This window comes from Boleophthalmus pectinirostris, unplaced genomic scaffold (genome assembly GCF_026225935.1).
Source record: "Boleophthalmus pectinirostris isolate CB_2022bp ecotype Guang Dong unplaced genomic scaffold, ASM2622593v1 HiC_scaffold_18, whole genome shotgun sequence".
Lineage (NCBI taxonomy): Eukaryota > Metazoa > Chordata > Actinopteri > Gobiiformes > Gobiidae > Boleophthalmus > Boleophthalmus pectinirostris.
The window spans coordinates 29,704,564-29,723,841 of record NW_026571133.1 but is presented as its reverse complement, the minus strand read 5'-3'; the positions used below and the strand labels follow the sequence as shown (position 1 = coordinate 29,723,841).

The window sequence follows — 19,278 nt, the reverse complement described above, 5'->3', positions numbered from 1 at the left end:
TCGCCCAGTGCGGTTCCATTTTGAACTACAAAGTGTCTTGATGAATCCTTTTTTGTGAGCCTTTATGTTTATAACTAATTTACAGTTTGCATATCTCAATGTGACATCATAAAGAGAAATTACGAATGCATCCAAAGATTTGATTTGATGTTTTATAGTCCCAGTTACACTCTCTGACTCACATAAATTCATAAAAGTAACAGTATTAAACTATAAATGGGTGCAATAAAGAGTTGCCCTTATTACTAATCATACTGTAATTTAAGGCACCATTTTAACACAGTTATTACAGTGTGTTTGCTGACTTTTGCTAAAAAAGTAAAAATCAAACAAAAAGGGTTTGGTACAGCTCTTAAATTATTATTATTATTATTATTATTATTATTGTTGTTGTTGTTGTTGTTGTTGTTGCTGTTATTATTAATATTATTATGTAACATGATTACAACACAGCAGCAGAAGCTTGAGTGCAGTAACAGCTGTAGCATCGTTCACTCATTAAAGGTTGGCCTAGCATAAAAAGAACAAAAGCATGAGCCGCTATCAGGCTGTAAAACATTTAAGCCAGGTATGCACTATCTCTTATTCCTGAACTGTGAACTCAGAGTTTTCATAACTAAGAGAAAGTTAGATAAATGACCATCACAAAATGATTTACAAAAAAAGTTTATAAATAAAAGATGTATACAGTTTTAAACAATAACAAGTTCTACATCTTCCAATATTGTTCTCAAGGTATCTCCAGAGTCACACTGACATGAAATAAAATGATTTAATTTAGCAGGTCAAAGTTGGAATGAGGTGTTCTGTTTTCAGACTGTAGATAATAGAGAACATGTGTGGGTCAGATGAGACAGACAGGACTGTTCTTTATCAGTCTTTAATCAGTGTTTGCACAGCTTCCGTTTTCCATGTGATCAGGGAGCTGTGACCTTAGTAGCCTGCTGCATATCCCCCCTTCCTGGGGTCAGACTGAGCGAGGAGACCGTCCTTGTACTGGACCACCGCTTGCACCACAGCCCCTGAGGACTTCAAGTTCTGTGTTGGGTGGTTTTTCAAATTCAAGCCATCCAGGATTTTCTGTAAACATACAAAGGTAAACAGCTGGAGAGAGAGTTTCTGGTCTGGCACAACATCATGTGGTTAGATCAGGTTTAAGCCATAGTCTAGGCCTAATCCTTTTTTATACTTTATTTGTATCTTAGTGGCTTTATGTTACCATGACATGTTGTTTGTCTCTGGCTTTTGGTATGGTGTTGCATTAGTTACATAGTTTGTTTGACACTGTAAAACAAACAATCAAACATGCAAAAAAACTCCACATTTAAAAAAAAAAAAAAAAACATGGACATACAAACAGTATCAAGTTAACATATTGACACAGTGAAACAGACAAGGGAAAAGTTGCTAAAAATATATGTGCTATAGGTCAAAGTTCAAAAGAAGAAATTTTCAGCAGAACGAGAACGAGAACGCTTATATTTAAAATAAAGAGCCTTTTTTTGTTGAGTGGGCCACTTTATTGAAAGTTTTCCTCTCTTTTAAAGTTCATCAGGATCTTAATTTCTTATGAATTCTCAAAGATGCCACAAAAGGTTTAGTTTAGTCTCTTTTAGACAAAGCTGACACATGCGCTCACCCAGATCCGCCTGCTCAGTTGAGGATTTCCCTGGTTTGTATACAGTCCCCTTCTCAAATTGCTCCTCAGCTCTAGTGTTGTTTTGTGATGTAATTAAAGTTTTTTGGGAAGGTACACATAGCCAAGTGGGTGACAGACTCTCCACTCAGTCTACACACTAACACCTGATGCACCTGACACACCTGAGAGGAGAGTGAGAGACATAGACTTTCTATTGGATGTGCGCACTTGTTTTATAGAGCACCCAAGAGACTGGGGTTTGGGTGATACAGGGAGAAGAAGGTGCTCCATGCTTAAATCTCACTGTACATGTACATTTTAAATAAGCCTAAAGGGGGCACTGTCTTGTGGGTGTGTGCCAGGATGAGAGGGGGAAAGTAGACCCAGTGTTTCTCTAAGTCCAATGCATACCCAGTGCCAGATAGAACAGGTTTGAATAATTTTTGCCCTCAGTAAAGATGTGAACAGTTTGATCAGTTATCACTGTCACGCCCCTCCAAGCGTAACTTGGGACATCCATTTATATTAAGTGTGGACATTCAAGGTATGCACAGTTTGCACAGGCGTACCCCTCTGGGCTCCACTCACTGTAATGACTGATCATAAGGGAAGTATACCCCTGGCGTCTGTCCCTCACATGATTAGCACTGGTTTCACTCACCTGGTCAAAGCCCGGCTCTGCGACAGTGGTATTGGGGCTGAGCTGGTTGTGGAGCCTGGGATCCACCACTGACTTCTTCAGGTCAAAACCAAAGAACAGAGCATTCAGAATCACCTACAGCGGAAAACAGGCTTAAGTGGTTAAGCTGATTGTTAATTTTAAGAAGACTAATAAAGAAGTCCCATTTTAAACCATATTTCACCTGAGCAATGGAGGTAGTAATTTTGGTACCTCCTGAACCACCGACTACCATCTTAACTTTGTTGTTTTTGTCAAAAATCAGCGTTGGACACATTGAAGACATTGGCCTTTTGCCTATTAATAAAAAATACATAAATAAATAAACATAATCTTTCAGTGCACTTTATTATACATCTTCAATAAACATCCCTACCTTATAGTATTCACTTTCATTTTATTTTCTGTTTTTAAACGAGAGCTATAACAAATGCTCTGTTCTATACTTTTCTTTGAGCTGTTTGTTTTTGGATGAAACTAAATTTTCAAAAACACTTTGTTTTCTTTAATTCAGTCAATTTAAGCCAGCAAAAACATTTATGTTGTCAGCAAAACTATAATGTTTGCCATGAAAAACTGTAAAATTACTTTGTTGTGTTCTGTTAAGCCTGACCTGGTTTGATGAAGTTGTTTGGTGAAGGGGGGACGCCAAACCCATTAGTTATGAATGGAGAGCTGAAGTCGTCCATCTCATTATTGAGCACGATCCCAGTGGAGTTTGACAGGACCTTTGATCCCAGGCTGTGGTGAAACATTGTCATTATGAGGGTGCAGGACTGAGCAAACTCTTTGAATACATCACACATTAAACATACTAATGATTGATGGTGCTAGTGGCGGCTACAGCGCTCCCATCTTCAGCCACTACAGAGACATGTGAGGTGCCATAGTTTTCAGGCAGGTAAAATTCCGGCTCATAGTACTTCATGTCATGTGTTGTGTTGTCTGTGATCTTTTTCCGGAGCTCTCCAGCAAACCAGACTGACGTCATGTTCTGAATGACCTGAGAGAAAGAGATTTGTTTTTACTTCACACAGTGGTTTAACCAAGGTTACTTCTATTGATGGCTTTATTTTAATAGGTGACTTCTTTTTTTAACATTCAGATTGCCCTGTGAGACTATTTGTTATTTAGAACGCATAAAGTGAAAATTTCAGTCCTTACCTGTGAAATGTTTAAAAAGGTGGGATCTCCCAGTAATGTCCTTTTCGCATAAGCAAACTTGAATGCCTCCACAATGCGGTGATAAGTGAGTATCTTCTCTTCCAAACTGGACATGCTATTTGTTGTTAGGTTGTATCCTGTGGAGAATACACACATAACTGCATTTTTGAGTAGATAAGCAGGACTAGAGAGTAGTATGTTAGTGTCATTAAGTACATTTTTTGATCAGTTACAATATACCATAATATGAAACATGAAATTTACAATAATTCTGACCATTTAAGTGTGTACAGCAACATTTTAGATTATAGGAGTTACTGAGTACAAGTTCCAATTGTCTAAATCGACACAGCTGCCTCACCTCTATCTTTGGTGTACACATATCCTCTACACATATTACTCCAACCATCACTTGCCCTGATTGAATCTAAAATTACTAACGTCTTACTTTACAGAGTCTAAAAACACAGGGGAGCACTTCCTGTACCACTACATGACATCATAAGGTCATTTCTGTTTGAGAGTAGAACTCAAAGGAGAACTAAATACGCAGGGTTTGTATATTTAATATACATGTCAATTAAACAAAACACAACTCAAGGTATGTTTTTGATGAGGAAACCACATTGTAACAGAAAAAATTGCGTAATATGGGCCCTTTATGCCATGGAACTATTCTTCTGCTTGACTACAGATTTCCACCACTGATAGTTGTGGGTTTTATTAAGTTTGCAGAGTAATAGCAAAGCCTGAACCGACAGAAGGACAGAGGTCTAAGAGTTTGGTTTGATGGTTTTCAGCAGGGCCAGGGGCAGAGTCACGCTATATCAGTGCAAATGAAAGTTTGGGGTTGTCACTGAAATGAATGTGTAGCCTCCACCAGTCGACTGTGTCCAATTAGAGGTAAATGTAGTTTTATTCAGGGAGGCGGGGGCGGGGGGGAGGGGGCGGCTCGTCAGAGATTAATGACTTTTGAAGGAACTTTCTCATTTAATCTTCCGAGACAGACACAGCACAGACGGATGTGGTTTCATTGTCACAGTAAGCAGTCTATGTCAAAAATAGTAAATATGTCGTATAGCAACAACACATAACTGAGCATTGCTTATACTGTAGCTATAAAGAGACTGCTCATCAGACAGCATAATCATTCCTTAATATTGGTTGATTTTGGGCTGACACTGTTGATGTCTGAAAATGTTTAGAAGTGTATGGCTCTCCTGGGTGACTGCAGGTCAATAGATGTATTTATTTTAAGCACAGATGTTCAGTACAGTAACATGCTGCTCGCAGAGGAGTCTTTTGTCCATGACTGGCTCAGACTTCAGCTCTCTCCCACTCGGCTCTGTTTTGGTCAACAAAGCATCAGGACTTACCGTTCAAGATGTTTAATATCAGCGAGAGCACAGGGCCGCTGGCAGGAGCGTTGGGAACAACCATGGTGTACTCCCCCACACTCAGCCTCAAAGGCTGCTCCACGACTGCCACATAATCCTGCAGATCTTCCATTGTGATGATGCCGCCTAAATACACACACACACACACGGACACAACTGGAGAGACAATCCCATTTGCAATGGAAATGAAATGTGCTCAGATGAGTGATGTTTGATGCCTTTTTATCCCAGTGTGGGGTTACAATATTTGAGCTGATAATGTTAGTATGGCCCTCAGCACTGTTTCTAAAATTAAGAATTAAAGGGGGAAAAAGTAATTAAAATTGGTATAACAGATTTGTCTTCTTGTGCATGATGTCACAAACATTTTACTGTGAAAGTACAATAGAACTATGCCTGAGCAGTCCCCACACTAATCCATACAAATAGTACAGATTCCACCTGACAGGATGCAGGGGTCTTATATCATCAGTTGTTAACATACTGCTGCTCTGTCTGCTCTCTTTTTCAATACTGTTAAAGCTGCCACCACTGTCATTCTTATTTCATTTTATCTACTTCCTTGGACCAAAAACACCTACCTGCCCTCTGAATGTCCGAAACCAGGTCCTCTGCCAGCTGTCCTTTATAAAACACATCAGGACCTTCCTCTGCTATTTTCCGGTATGTTTGAGCAAGCCGCGGAAATCTAATAGTTTCATTTTCCCGAAGAACATCACCATCTGCTCCACAAAACACTTCACTAGAGAAAGAAATAAACAACAAATTGAAGTCAGAACCAAAAGCTGTGTGGACACTGGATTACTAAATGTTGCAGCACTCACCACAGGGCAGAATCTGCCACGATGGTTTTTCTGTGGCTGTTAAGAGCAGAGGCCAGTGCCTGACCCAAAGGAAAGCCCTCCTCTGCCAGCTTAATACTCGGCTCAAACAGATCTCGCCAGGGCAGTTGACCATAACGCTGGTGTGCCAACTGGTAACCTCTGATCTCCCCTGGCACAGCTATGGACAACCCACCTGCCAATCACACTTTTTTTTTTACGTCATTGTTCAGCTACCTCAGATAAGATAATGGTCTCTGAGTATAAACATGTTAACTAGCTTCTTTATACCATCAAAAAAGTAAAACATTACCTTTCTGTGATAGATCTGTGCTGTTGCCAAACATGTTCTCTGACGCATTACGTGGCGCCATCTCTCTAGCATTGATGGTTTCAACTTTACCTGTAGATTAACCAACATTTTAGCTACATAATTGAGTCTGTGATATAACTTTTCTATACGTTTAGTTCAGTTGAGACAAATAGTGAAGCTGATGAACAGAAAATAGAAAGGGCATTCATATGAGTCAGGAATTAATTGAACTAGGTGAGGAATATAAGAAATCTGATTTATTATTCTAAAATTAAACCATTTACAACTACTTAAAATTGCATTATCATGATAGTCAATCAAATAGAAATATAATAAGTATAACAGTATAATAATTATACCGGTTTTTGCGTCATAGATTGTGAAGAATAGCCCTCCTCCAATACCCATACTGTGAGCATTCATGAGCCCAACACACAGCAAAGCAGCTATTGTTCCATCTACCGCAGAGCCACCTTTCTTTAAAATATCCCTAAAGATCAAAATATAAAAATGACAGTCATTAGTGGAGAAGAAATGGATCATCTAATTTACATTTCTTTTCTTTCCAGTTCATGTTGAAATGATTAATAAAGCTGTCTGACCTGCCGACCTCTGAGCACTTGCCAGCATCTGCTGCCACTGCCGCTTTGTAGAAGTCGCCTGTAGATCTCTCAACGCCGTACAACACCCCCAAGAAAGTAGCCACCACGGCAACCACCAGCAGTAGGACAGCCAGCACTATGACCTTCTTACTCATGGCTACACTTCAGTACAGTCTACTGTAGGGGGCAAAATGTTTAAAGATTCCACTTATTTTCTTTAAAACTAATTAAGATTAGCTAGACGCCTTATTTTAAAATATAGTTTAATTATCAATTTATTTATTTATTGTATGCATTTATTTATTTATTTTTTTAACAAAGCTAAAGGTCAGAATATATGTTTATTGTTACGTAATACATTATGGTGGACTGACTAATGTTGCCTACACAAAACAAAAGAAATCTACACATTAAGATATAATGAAGTATAGGTTAAAGCAACACTTTCTGGAGTTGGCACATCATCTGCACCATGGAAATGTAAAGTTAAAACCATACTTCAGCACTTTCTACTTGGCATAGCATTATGCCATGCTGTGGAATATCCCATGGAAGAATTTCTTTGAAGAGAAGCAGGTGAAGGCCAGCTCAGTGGAAGGTGCAAAGGTGCAAAAATCCCAAAAGAAAATACATATGTATTTTTGGGCTAAAAAGTTGCATAGTGGGTCTTTAACAACAGACCATTAATCTTTGTCTCAATTGTTATATGGTTACAACTTGTAATGTATTACGCAGGAAAAACAAATACTAACCCTAAAACACAGTTGTTTTCTTAATTATAGTTGAAGTGATCACAAGATTTGGTTAATATATTCATGTTTTACCTTGGTTGCTCCTGGTCTCTCGAATGCTGAGCTGATGTGAGCAGTTGCCTTCCACTATCTGACAGAGTCGATTGTAGAGCTCTTTATGATACACAGCTGTCAGCAAAGTCAATGAACATTAACTACCACTAACATTAAGAACACACCCTACCGCTGTGAACAATATCAAATGAATAGTATCACCTATCTGTTGACAATTGACCAGGTCATTTTTCAAGCAATTTGGTGACCCTCAAAGGTGCCTAAATTCACTAACCAGCAAAGTGACATGCCCTTTTGTCATGGAAGAGTTTAAACAAGCTTGTCACAAAACATTAACCTGCCCCTTCCTCAATAGATGACATATTGCATGAAAAATTATCAGACTAAGATTGTCAGACTAAGATTAAATTGATATTGTTACTACTGTCTTCCAATTACTTTTATAAGATTTTAAATTAAGTAATTGTAAGTAATCTCTGACTTTCTCCCTTGTGCCATTCAATAAGTATGTAAATTACACCTTACCTTGATGATGAATGCTTTTAGCTGCAGGAAGAAGACCACATCTGCCAACAAGAGAGGAGTAGGCAACTCCAGAGTGACAAAAGCTGTGGAGTCAGAAATTTAGGTAAGCTAGAGAGCACAGCACTGAGAATTCAAAATGGGGTATACTAATACACAAATAAACGTTGTTTAATAAATGTTTATAGGTTTATACCAGTGTATTACAATGAATGAAATACATTATTGGTTGAATACTGTTAAATACTTACAGAGTTTGCCCATACTGGACTGTATCCTTGAAGTTTTGCCTTTCCAGAGGTCCAAAGAAAAAACAAAGTAAGCTATATACCTGAGTTTAAAATGCCTTGTGGGTGTTCAAGGAGGAATGGTGCACGGGCAGTCACAGGTACAGAGTGACATTTGCTCCACTGTGTGAAAAATATAGTTTAGCGAGTTGACAAGCAAAGCATCCAATCAAATGCCCTACAGCCTCTATCGAAAGCTATTTCCTGGATGCCAAGTGTCCTTTTATTAATGTGGAGCCTGTCTTGGATCCGACATCACCACAGCTGTGAAAACAGAACGTGTTTGTGTTTTGATATGCTGAGGCCCATTAGCTGCACCGCATCTCTATATGTGCCTTTTTAAGAGAAACTTATTCCAACCCGAGATGTATTTAAGATATGTTATCTAAAATCATGAATTTTTGCTTCAGTATGTTTCCAACAAGTGAAAGTGTGAAAGTGATTTTATTATTCTGCCTGCATGATCAGTTTGTGTTATGTTAAAATACCATTGTGTGAGTGCAATTTAGAACCTTTTCAGAAAATAAAATACGCAAATATTGATCTGTTCAACTATACATCAGTTAGACTACTGTGTGATGTTATGTTTTGAATGTCAAACAACTGATTTCTTGCCTGTGATTATTTGTGAACGGACTATAGAATACTGAACTGCATGGATATGACTTGAGAGGCAAAATCATTTCAGCCCGTATAACTTCTACCTACCGTTCTTTAGCCTAGCCTGAGCAGCTTTAGAAAAGGGATATGAGAAACTAACTTTAGGCCTACACAAAACTTAATTTTGAGTTGTATCCAGAAATATGAGCGTGTTGATTTATAACCATCTGTAGTTTCAACCAGGCCTTGTTTGACGGTTATTTCGGGCAATATTAAAGCACCAAGGCTAAAGTTAAGGTAAGTGTAAGATATTTACAAGGTCACACAGGTCTCCCACCTGTTTCTCTGAGCTCTGTCGTCTCCAGCACGACTCTTCTCGGGATTTACAGAGCGCAGCTGTGATTGGCTGAGGAGCGCATGAGCGCCGAGTACACTGAGGATGGCACAAAGCTCAAGCATTGCATGAAAGGAGACGAGGAGGGCACAGCCACGGCGCACGCACACTGCAACCAGCACGTAACCAACTGTTGTGTTGTTGCCTGGCACTTGTTCGTTGCTTTGTAACTTTTCAGCCACGTTGTCCTGTGGCCGTTTGTCTTTGAACTCATCTTCAAGTTTACAAGGCAAACTGGGATGTTTTGGTTGTGCATAAAAGAACACCGGTTTCCTCCAGCACTCTCCCGTCCCCTCGCGCCGGAGTGATGGGTTCCAAGTTGACAAGACAGAGAAGTCTCGATTTTGACTCCAAATTGTCCAGGAGGAGACGCCAGCGGAATGACACGTCCGCGGACACCGAGAAGAGCGCCACTAAAAGCGGAGGGGACTTCTTGTTTACCTCGCTGATGCTAAAGTCCGACAAGCTTCCAGGGATGCTGCGCAAAAGCAAGAACAGCCCGTACGTGAGGAGGGTGGCGTGGATCCGGGACATACAGAGGCTTCTCCGGGAACAGAAGCTGGAGCAAGCCGCAGAAGTGCTCAAGCTGCTTAGAAAGGTGAGGAATGCTCCAAGATTTTAGACACACACACACAAAAATGAAAAATTAAATAAATAATCTCTAAAAAAGCAAATGAATGAATAAATAAATATTCATTAATCGATTTAATAAATGTATTATGAACATTATAATCATTGTGATGGTTATTATTAGGATTATTATGCTTTTACAGGTAGACTACAATTTACAATAAGTAAATTGACAGAACCTTGAAGTTTGTTAGGTCTAAATTATAAAATGTTACTGAAGACATTTACCTGTGGAGCATGTTTCAATTATTTGAATTTGTGATTGTAAAAACTTGAAAATTATGTCACATCACATTTCACAATAAGTCCGTTCACTGAGCCTGGAGCCTGGGCTATAGGCCATTTACCAAAGGAGAGTAGACCTCAGACTTGTTGATGTTAGGTTCCATATGTACATTTCATTATCATAAGCGCCCTGAAGTGGTTTACTTGTTAAGATGATGCATCTGATCATTGGCAGAGCATCAGGTCTGGACACCTGCCTGGTCTGAAAGAGGCTGGACTCCAGGCCATGTCCTGAATATTAACACGTACAGACCCGCGTAGACACACTTTAGTTTGTGTGTGAGCTCTTTGGGATGGAGGGCATGCAGCCAAAGCCCAGAGGAAAAACACACTTCTTTGTGTTTAAACAGTGAGCAAAACGGTTTAAACATTGTACACTGTGCTCATTTTAAGGACTGTTCCATAATTTTTGCTCAGTAAGAACATGTGACATTATAATCTGTCAAGCAAGTGCATATCTATGTACATGTTTGGATTATATTTAATAATCACAACTGCACAAGGCTTTAACTGAGCTGCTGCAAATCACTGTGGTGCATGGATCAAAAGAGAAGTCCTGCCCAGATGCAATGAATGAAAGTTTATAGATTAGATTAACAAACAATAAAGGAACAATACCTTAGATTAAACTCCGGATTGTAGGTGGTATATTGTCATCAATGAAAATCAAATTTTTAAAAATGCTCAATAATTACTCAATAAAAATGAAGGGCTGGTAATTACAGGTAACAGCAGTAGCAGCAACAGCCCCAGTAGATATAGTTAAATCAGATAATAATTTACAATAAGAATATAATTCCTAGTATTTTATAAAACACACTTTCTACTTACCAGATAATTTCACACCTGAGTAGGAAAACGTAAGAAGCCTCGTCACAACTGATTGTTTTGAGTATCAGCCAATGAGCTTGTCTTCTTCAAAGTGATGCATGTGTGTTGTTGCAATTAAATGAAAAGTCACTAGTAAAAAAAAAAAAAAAGTGTGAAATTGCTACAGACAGTTAAGAGTTCACATAGAAATCCTCTGTAACAGTCTGTATACAAAGAATGTATGTCTTCCTACACTGGCTTAGTTAAACAAATACTAAAACAAGCAGTCTTTTTCCTTAGGCAGTATAAGCATTTTGTATTTATGACTTACAAGCCTATTGCATTTGAGAATTTTGCAATCAATTTATATTTGGCAGTATTTTGCAGCTAATGAATCCTGCAAAGTGGACATATATGGAGTTGAATGTTTGTGTCAGTGTGTGTTATTGTCAGCGTGTATGACATCAGCGTTGAAGTGTTTGTAATTAAAGCTTTTCTGCTAAAGCAGTCATGTCTAATTAAAAAAAAAATTATGATAATACTAAAGTGCTCTTGGTGTTGTGAGTCAGAAGTCGCGCAATATACGTTTGAGGTAATTTGATTGTGAGGTTTCACTCAATCAGCTGAATGTTCTGCCTTTTTGTAATGCTTTTAATGGGTGCCCTCCCAGAACAGGACACATATCAGTCTGACCTCTGCTGGTTTGTGGGCTTAGGACCTCTTCCCAACACTTGTTTGGCTATAAAAGTGCTCACGAAGCAGTGACTACAATCTCACCAGTGCTCACTGAGGAGAAGGCTGTTGTAGCTTAAGCATTTCGGGTTAGAGCCAAGTGTTTGACTAATAATACTGAGGCTCTGAGAGGGGATTGGCTGTAGATCTCCACCTTTGTTGTCATGTAGCAGTAAAACAGCTTTGCCACTCCGAGAAGATAATCACCTTGAGATGACTAAGGTCCATAACATGTTTCATTTGGAGGAGAAAAGACAGCACTACTGCTGTATCATCAACTCTGCTCAGCCCTATGGGCCTTTGAGACAATACATTTGGGGTCTTAAACAAACAACAAACATTCTTATCAATTATATAAAGTAACTAATGCATAGACAACATCATCAACATAATCACAAGCACTAGACCTGCTTTTTCATCAATATGTTAGAGCTACTATTACTGACATTAAAGCATGACCTTTAATCTTAATTTTAAATTAGTTTCCTGTCCAAAGCATTACACATTTACCATTTGCAATGTGTAGGTACAATTTTAAGAGCATTTTCTTTCTTATCAGTAAGCTATGACATAAGCAGTCATATTTATGTTCTAATTAACTGGACCTTATCCGTCATTTGTTTAATACAGATGAGTTTGTGCTTGGATCCAGTTCAAACTTAAACATGTTTGTAGAGAAACCGACACCTGTCAACATCTTGTAAGACGTCTATTTGTGTGTCTCAATTTCAACACATACATTCAGGGCTTCTGTTGTTAGTACTGCATTTCATCTTAAAATCTCATCATCATTTAGTGTTTAAGGCTATCATTTTATTTGCACATAATAAATATTTAGTGCGACCCGTGTCTAGGTAGCCAACAAACATGTATTATGTATCTCATCCTTGATTGCTAATTGTGATTATTATTTCATTCTACACTCAGCTCTAGCAATTAAGGCTAGGAAAGATTACATAATTCTTTTTAATAGAAAATTTACAGAAACTGCCCTGTAAACTTTTCAACTACAACACTGCACCTTTCATATTAACCTAACTGCATTCGTCACATTGTGCTGGAGGCAAACTGCTGTAGGCCTGCCACTCATGACTTCATCAGGGAAATGTCAGCTTCAATTTTCCACACGATGTGATAATATGGCTGTAAAAAGACTGTCAGTGCAAAGGTTATAATGTAAATAAATGCTGAGTCACCTGACAGTTGCCACATTTGTCGTAGTAAACAATGGCAGGTGTAGCATCCAGTCGAATTGAGACTGATGATTAAATTACTTTTAATCTTTTCCTTGCCGTGTCATAGAACCAAAGTAAGAGCTAGACAAGAACAACATAGTTTAACCGTTATCCATATTTTAACATTAATTCAATATGAATTATAAGAAGCTCAAATATATATTCACAAATAAAACAAACCTTGTTCCCCTGTCGACTGTTGTTATCTTTAGGGTTTTTTTTTGCTCTAACTTTTCACCGTTGTTTTTGTTTTTCACCGTTAACGTTGCTGTGTTTACTTTGCGTCTTTTCTATAAACCAAGCTAACATTTTTTACCTTCACTTCCACTCACACAGGAAGTCACCAAAATAAAAGCGTAACCTTACTCTTAAATGCCACGGACTGTATGTTAATGTATATAAGAGCTAACTTGACCTTTACACTCCCATCAAATTATTTGCTGTTTACAAACACAACATAAAAAACAAATAATTTCTCAATGTAACCAAAAGTAACAACATAGTAAACATGTAAAAACTTCAAAATTTCAGTACATTTAGCTTGTGTAACACTACTTTTCTTAACCTTCTAACAGTAGAACTAACTTGTGAACTGGGCTTTCCACTATAGACATTTTATGCAAACGTACACTCTTGTTACTGAGATTTCTGTCCGCAAAGGCAATTTTAATCTTTCTCACAAGTCCATCTGAATCTGTTACAGTGTCTAAGACTCTACCAAGTCTCCATTGGGAACGCAGTTGAGTTTCATCCTTGTCCATCACTACGTCACCTGTCTGCATATTTCTTTTAGGCATGTGCCATCGCTGCTGGACCATGATGTTGTGAAGATATTCTGTCCTCCATCTGCTCCAAAATTGTTCTGCTAAATACTGTACTTGACGCCAGCGTTTTTGTGCATACAAGTCCTCTTTAACCAAATGTCCTGCAGGAGGTAATGCTATTGTGGTTTTCATAGTGACAAGGTGATTCGGGGTCAGCGGTTCCGAGCTGTTTGGATCACTGAGACTGTCCGTTGTCAGTGGACGGCTGTTTACTATTGCAGCTGCTTTGCACAAGAAGGTTCTGAGGGATGAGTCAGTGAGCCGTCCTTTTATGAGAACTAATGTGGCATTGAGAACGTTCCTGAGTCCGTATTTGCCATTCCCATACTCCACCTGCGTGACTAGCATGAGGTGTGTTAAGAACAAAATCACACTGTTTTTCAGCAAGAAAGATAGTCAGTTTGTCACCATTTCTTTCATCTGCATCTGCTGCATCCAGTTAATTTTTGGCACCAACAAAATTAGTACCCTGATCACATTTTATTTGTCTGCCAGAGCCTCTAAAAGCAATAAAGCACTTTAGTCCATTAATAAAAGCATATGTTGACAGGTCTTCTAACATTTCTACATGTACAGCTCGTGAACAGAAACATGAAAATGAGACCGTACCATTTGTGTTCTTTTCTTGCCTGTTGGTCATGAATTGGCTGAAAACGTCCATGCCGCAGTATGTGAAAGGTGGAGAATATTCAACTCTTTCAGTGGGGAGGTCACTCTTTTTTTGTCCTTCCACAGGTCTCCGTAGACTCAGACAATGCACACACTGACAAATGTAGGATGAGACTTTCACTTAATTTTGGGATCCAGTAACCACTGGACCATATTTCATTCTTTGTGAATCCTTTTCCTTGACGACTAACTCTCTCGTGACAGTGAGCAATTATCAGCTTTGTGATATGGTGTTCTCTTGGAATGACAGTTGGATGCTTGAATGAGTTTGGGAGCGATAAGTCAAGTCGTCTTCGTTCTACCTTGAGCACTTCGTCTTTATCCAAGGAGAGATTCAAGTTGTGCATTTTATCGTTCTTTGGTAATGCTTTTCCTTTGATCATTGACGTTGTTTCATTTGAATATGCATGTCTTTGAAGATTTTTAATGATAATGATTTCTGCGTTTTGCCTCTCAGTGAGTAACCTTGATCTGTCCTTGAGCAGATATTGTTTGAGACATGCTACAGCACTGACTACAGGATGAGAACTTGGTGAGAAGATCGCTGAGACTTTTATGCTCTGCAGTTTGTGTGTTTTGTGTCTGCACTTTTCTCACCTCTGGGTCTCCTATGGGAAGTTCAATAGTCTCTTTTGTGGGAAGATCTATCTCCTTTTTCCACAGGAAGTGGGGGCCTGTGAGCCAGTTGGATGACAGAAGTTCATTTACTGTTGTGCCTCTTGATGCCATGTCAGTGAGTTTTCACAGGTAGGTACATAAAACCATTGCTGTGGTGTGGTATTGTTGCAGATCTTTTGTACTCTATTAGCGACAAATGTGTGAAAATGTCTTCGTTATTTATGTACCTCAGAGTGACCTTTGAGTCTGTCCACGTGCTTTGCCCATACTAAAGCTACAGTGAACATCCTTGTTTCTCTTAATTGTTCTTAAGTAAGAACATTGTCCATATCCTGATGTGCTTGCAGCGGAAAAGTAATGCAATTCCCTTTTTACGACATGTCCAAATGGTGCAGGAACGTAACATCTGTTTATTTGCAACTTTTTCAGATTATTCAGATTTTGTTTCCAGCTCTCCCACTGTGGATTGAGATGTTCTTCTGCCATTGAGGACATATGGAGCAACGAATCCCAGGGGGTCATATATTGCTGAGATTGTGGACAAGATGCCACGCCTGGTAGGGGGGTTGGTCTTTTATTGCAATGTTGAAAGTAAAACAATCCTCTTCTATGTTCCAATGAATGCCGAGTGCTCATTCTGTTTGTATTTCCCTGAATGTTAAGTCCTTTGTTTTTGTGTGTCTTGCATGTTCTGAAGCTGGGATGCTGTTTAGAACAGCACTGTTGTTGGACACGAATTTGTGTAGCCTTAGTCTACCTTTTCCACATAGATTGTGTGCTTCCTTAGATAGTTGAACAGCATCTTTAACTGTCTCAACACTTGTGATTCCGACATCTAGATAAAAGTCTCTGGCAATGAACTGTACACCTACAGGATACTCAAAGCTGTTTTCTTTGGCTAAACATTTGAGTCCATAGTTCGCACAGCCGGGTGACGAAACAGCACCAAAGAGATGTACTGTCATCCTGTATGCTTGAGGTGGTTTACTAAAGTCACCATCTTTCCACTCTAAGAACCGTAAGTAGTTGGAATCAATCATTTGCATTGACTTTAAAATGGTGGAACATCTTTTCTATGTCGCACATTAAAGCTATTTGATGCTGTCAAAAGCACACAAGTACAATAGATAGATTGTTAATCTTGTCGGCTTCATTCAGTAAATGTTCATTAAGACATGTACCTTTGTGCTTAGCTGAGCAGTCAAACACCACACGCAGCCACTCTGGTTTCTTTAGATGATAGATGCCATGGTGCGGTATGTACGATCACCACATCTCTTCTGCATCACCTCTTTTGATGATGCTGTTCATGTACGTGACATAGTCCTTTCTGTGTTTTTCATCCTGATTGAGTCTGCTTTCAGCAAGTTGTCTGTTATTGGGCATAAGTGTCCTTTCCTTGAATGGCAATGGCATTTCGTCATGTCCATGTTCAGTCTGTGTTATGCCTTCTTCAAGTTTCTCAAGGGACATGAGATCTTCCTAAGACACAGTTTTTTCATTTCTCTCAGTTTCTCTGAAGTCCTTTTCTAGAGCACGTATTGCATCTGCAAGGGTGGATGGTTACTGTGTGACAGAGACTACTTGTGTCTGTATCATTGCCAGGCACTGAGTTACCAACTATGCTCCATCCTAAATCAGTCTGAATACCATATGGCTGATTGTCTTGAATGGTTGTGGCTGTTTCAGGTAAGTTACTTTGTGTTGCATTGTTTGTGCTCACATGACCTTGCATTTCTCTGTGTAGGCTGTTGCTGTAATTTTCATCATGAAGACAGGTTGGGTGTCTTTTATAGCAAGTTTCACAAGTGGGGCGGCGTCTGCTGTCATTAGTACTGTGCCCTTGTTTCAAACAGCCGTAACAATCCTTACTGTCTTAACATATTCTTTTCTGTTTTCTAAAGACATTTTCAGAATGTTTGGGCACTTGTAGAGTGGATGCGTCTCCTTGACATGACATGCATGAGTGTGTTTTATTCTTTGCTCTACTGTTACCTTGTTCAGTTGTGTTTGTATTAAATGCACTTGCCTTATTCCTTTAGATTTCCTTTGTGTTTCTTCTATCACCATTTGTCACCAAACTGGGAAACTCACACCCGTCCATAAGTGTCTCTGTCACATGCCTGTTCCATCTTACATTTGTCCAATCTGGTATTTTGCGTAATAGTTTCTGATTTTCTTCACAGTCATTGAGTATCTGTAATCCTTTTACACGAGCCATAGCAAGCATGCATGCATTTAGAAAGTCTGCCAAGCTCTTAGTCCATCAGCATCTTTAGACTATATTTTTGGCCAGTTAAACAGCTTCTCTCTAAATGCTTTTTGTATTACAAATGGCTGGCTGTACCTTTGATTCAGTTTTTCCCAGATATCTCTATAAGCCTCTCCATCGTTTCTGAAGAAAGTCCCTTCAAGCTGGGCCAGTCACATATCTTTTGAGGTAGTACAGTTTGATTGCTGCTGAGACGCTATTTTGTTCAATAAGAGATGTGAAAGTGGACTTCCATTCAATGAAATTTATTGGCTCACCACTGAACATTGTTGGCTCTGATGTGGGAAGTCCGTTCATTCTTATGCTATGCAGCCTGTGCACAGCTTGTGCAAGCTGACTGACACTAGGGAAAGCTGTTGGTGCAGGTAAGGTAAAAGGCGGTGCAGTCTTTCTGGGTGAGCACTCTGGGCTCACCTGTTCACTTTTCACTGACCTTGCATCATCAAGCTGTGATAACTCTCTGTTGTAGGTTTCCAACCTCGCACGAGCTGCTTCGACTTCCTTTTCAGCTCTTAAGCATTCCAACTCTTCTGTTTGAATGGCGATTTGTTTCATGTGCTCCTCTTCTAGAGTTTTTATCCTTTCCTTTCACATGTATCGGTTTTTCTCCTTACGTCAGATGAAGGTGCCATGTGACCTCTTATTTCAGTGTATTGTGTTAACAGATCATCTCTCTTTAGCTCAGCCAAAGGCAGCCAAAGGTTACCTTTTTCATCCTTCCTGTGTATCAATTCTGCCCATTGCCTTCGCCTTTCACTATTTTTCAATTTCTTTGGGGAGGGAAACGGTTTGATCAGAGGTTTGCAGTCACACAGATCTGATTCCCTTTTGCAGTTATGGAGTTCACAAACCTCCGAATCCCGTTTTCCACTGTTAGATATCCAACAACCACACAATTACGATGTGCGAATCCCATAACTAAAATATGACAATATCAGAACCAGAAACAAAAGCAATATGGTTCAGAAAACTTGAAAAGATTGGTTTTGTCCATAGACACATCCCACTGGGAAATCAAACATGGCGGTTTGATGCTCACTTTTTCAGAGGATCCTTCTCAATATGCATTGCGAGATTACTGGAAGTTCAGAATTCGGGATGCATATATTGGTGTGCTCTGAATCTTATTTTGCTTACTTAATATTTGTTCATTCATGTCTGTTAGATTTTTGTCTTGTATATTATCTCTGCTGTGTTTACTCTGCGTCTTTCTGTATACCAAGCTAACGTTTTTTACCTTCACTTCCGCTCACACAGGAAATCACCAAAATAAAAGCGTAACCTTACTATTAAACGCTATGGACTGTATGTTAAAGGTTGTATGGAGGATTTTTTTTTGTTTCAAGTTGTCAATCATAGCATTATAGAGATGCAGTAGCCTTGTAATTATGATGACCAAAAAAAAGAGAATAAAAATTCATCAACTCTGGACGTGGTGGGGCTAAACATTTGCCAATAGATAACGACACTGCCTCGTTATCTGTTAGCTGACAGGCTGTCAATCAATCTCCCTACGTTTCTAGCGTAACTGACTTGCCTGCGCGCCGCCGGTACGTGGTTTACGTACGCCTGTCACGCAGTCCACAGACGCAAGCCGCACAGACGCTGTTTACTCCACCAACGCAACAGTTCTTAGCGGCTTTTTTTTACCTATATCTTCCTCGCAGTTAGCACAAAGTTTGTTGCAATGGCAGACAAGAATCCAGGAGCAGTTAACCACAAAAGAAAGTCTGTTTTTGAGGTCGCTGAAAGAAGAAGACAAGGGGAAAAGCAGCGAAGCCAAACTAAGGTGATTCTTGAAGATTCATTCCAGCGATGGCGCGACTGAAGCAGACGCAGGGTCTAAAGACTGACGCACTGGTCGCCAAATGACTCCTGGACAGGTCACTTCTGCTTATTATGAAAACGTACTTTATTTCCAAGAGCTACACAAAAATTTTTCAGGACATGAAAGCGATATCCTATGTCTGAAAACGTAA

General features: G+C 39.3%; 2 protein-coding genes across 3 annotated transcripts in view; one reads left to right on the top strand and one right to left on the bottom strand.

The window, feature by feature from the left end:
- Positions 1-650: 650 nt before the first annotated feature.
- On the bottom strand, positions 651-9,539 carry ggt1b (gamma-glutamyltransferase 1b). Of its 2 annotated transcripts, XM_020925218.2 has the most exons (14): positions 7,947-9,539; positions 7,440-7,535; positions 6,616-6,792; positions 6,373-6,503; positions 6,014-6,103; positions 5,704-5,896; positions 5,461-5,621; positions 4,859-5,005; positions 3,483-3,619; positions 3,134-3,321; positions 2,932-3,059; positions 2,503-2,615; positions 2,301-2,414; positions 651-1,080 (listed from the first exon to the last, which is right to left on the bottom strand). In XM_020925218.2, exons 3-14 carry the CDS (start codon positions 6,768-6,770, stop codon positions 934-936), a joined length of 1,704 nt encoding a protein of 567 aa, XP_020780877.1. In that variant the 5' UTR covers positions 6,771-6,792; positions 7,440-7,535; positions 7,947-9,539; the 3' UTR covers positions 651-933. The 2 variants fall into 2 exon arrangements, with proteins under 2 accessions (XP_020780877.1, XP_055009489.1); XM_055153514.1 differs by lacking the exons at positions 7,440-7,535; positions 7,947-9,539 and having other exon boundaries at positions 6,624-6,780.
- lrrc75bb (leucine rich repeat containing 75Bb) overlaps positions 9,516-19,278 on the top strand; it is a 33,455-nt gene continuing 23,692 nt past the window's right edge. Inside the window, exon 1 of the mRNA XM_055153515.1 lies at positions 9,516-9,822. Coding sequence (XP_055009490.1) covers positions 9,532-9,822 — 291 coding nt within the window. The 5' untranslated portion in view covers positions 9,516-9,531. The remainder of the gene's footprint in view (positions 9,823-19,278) is intronic.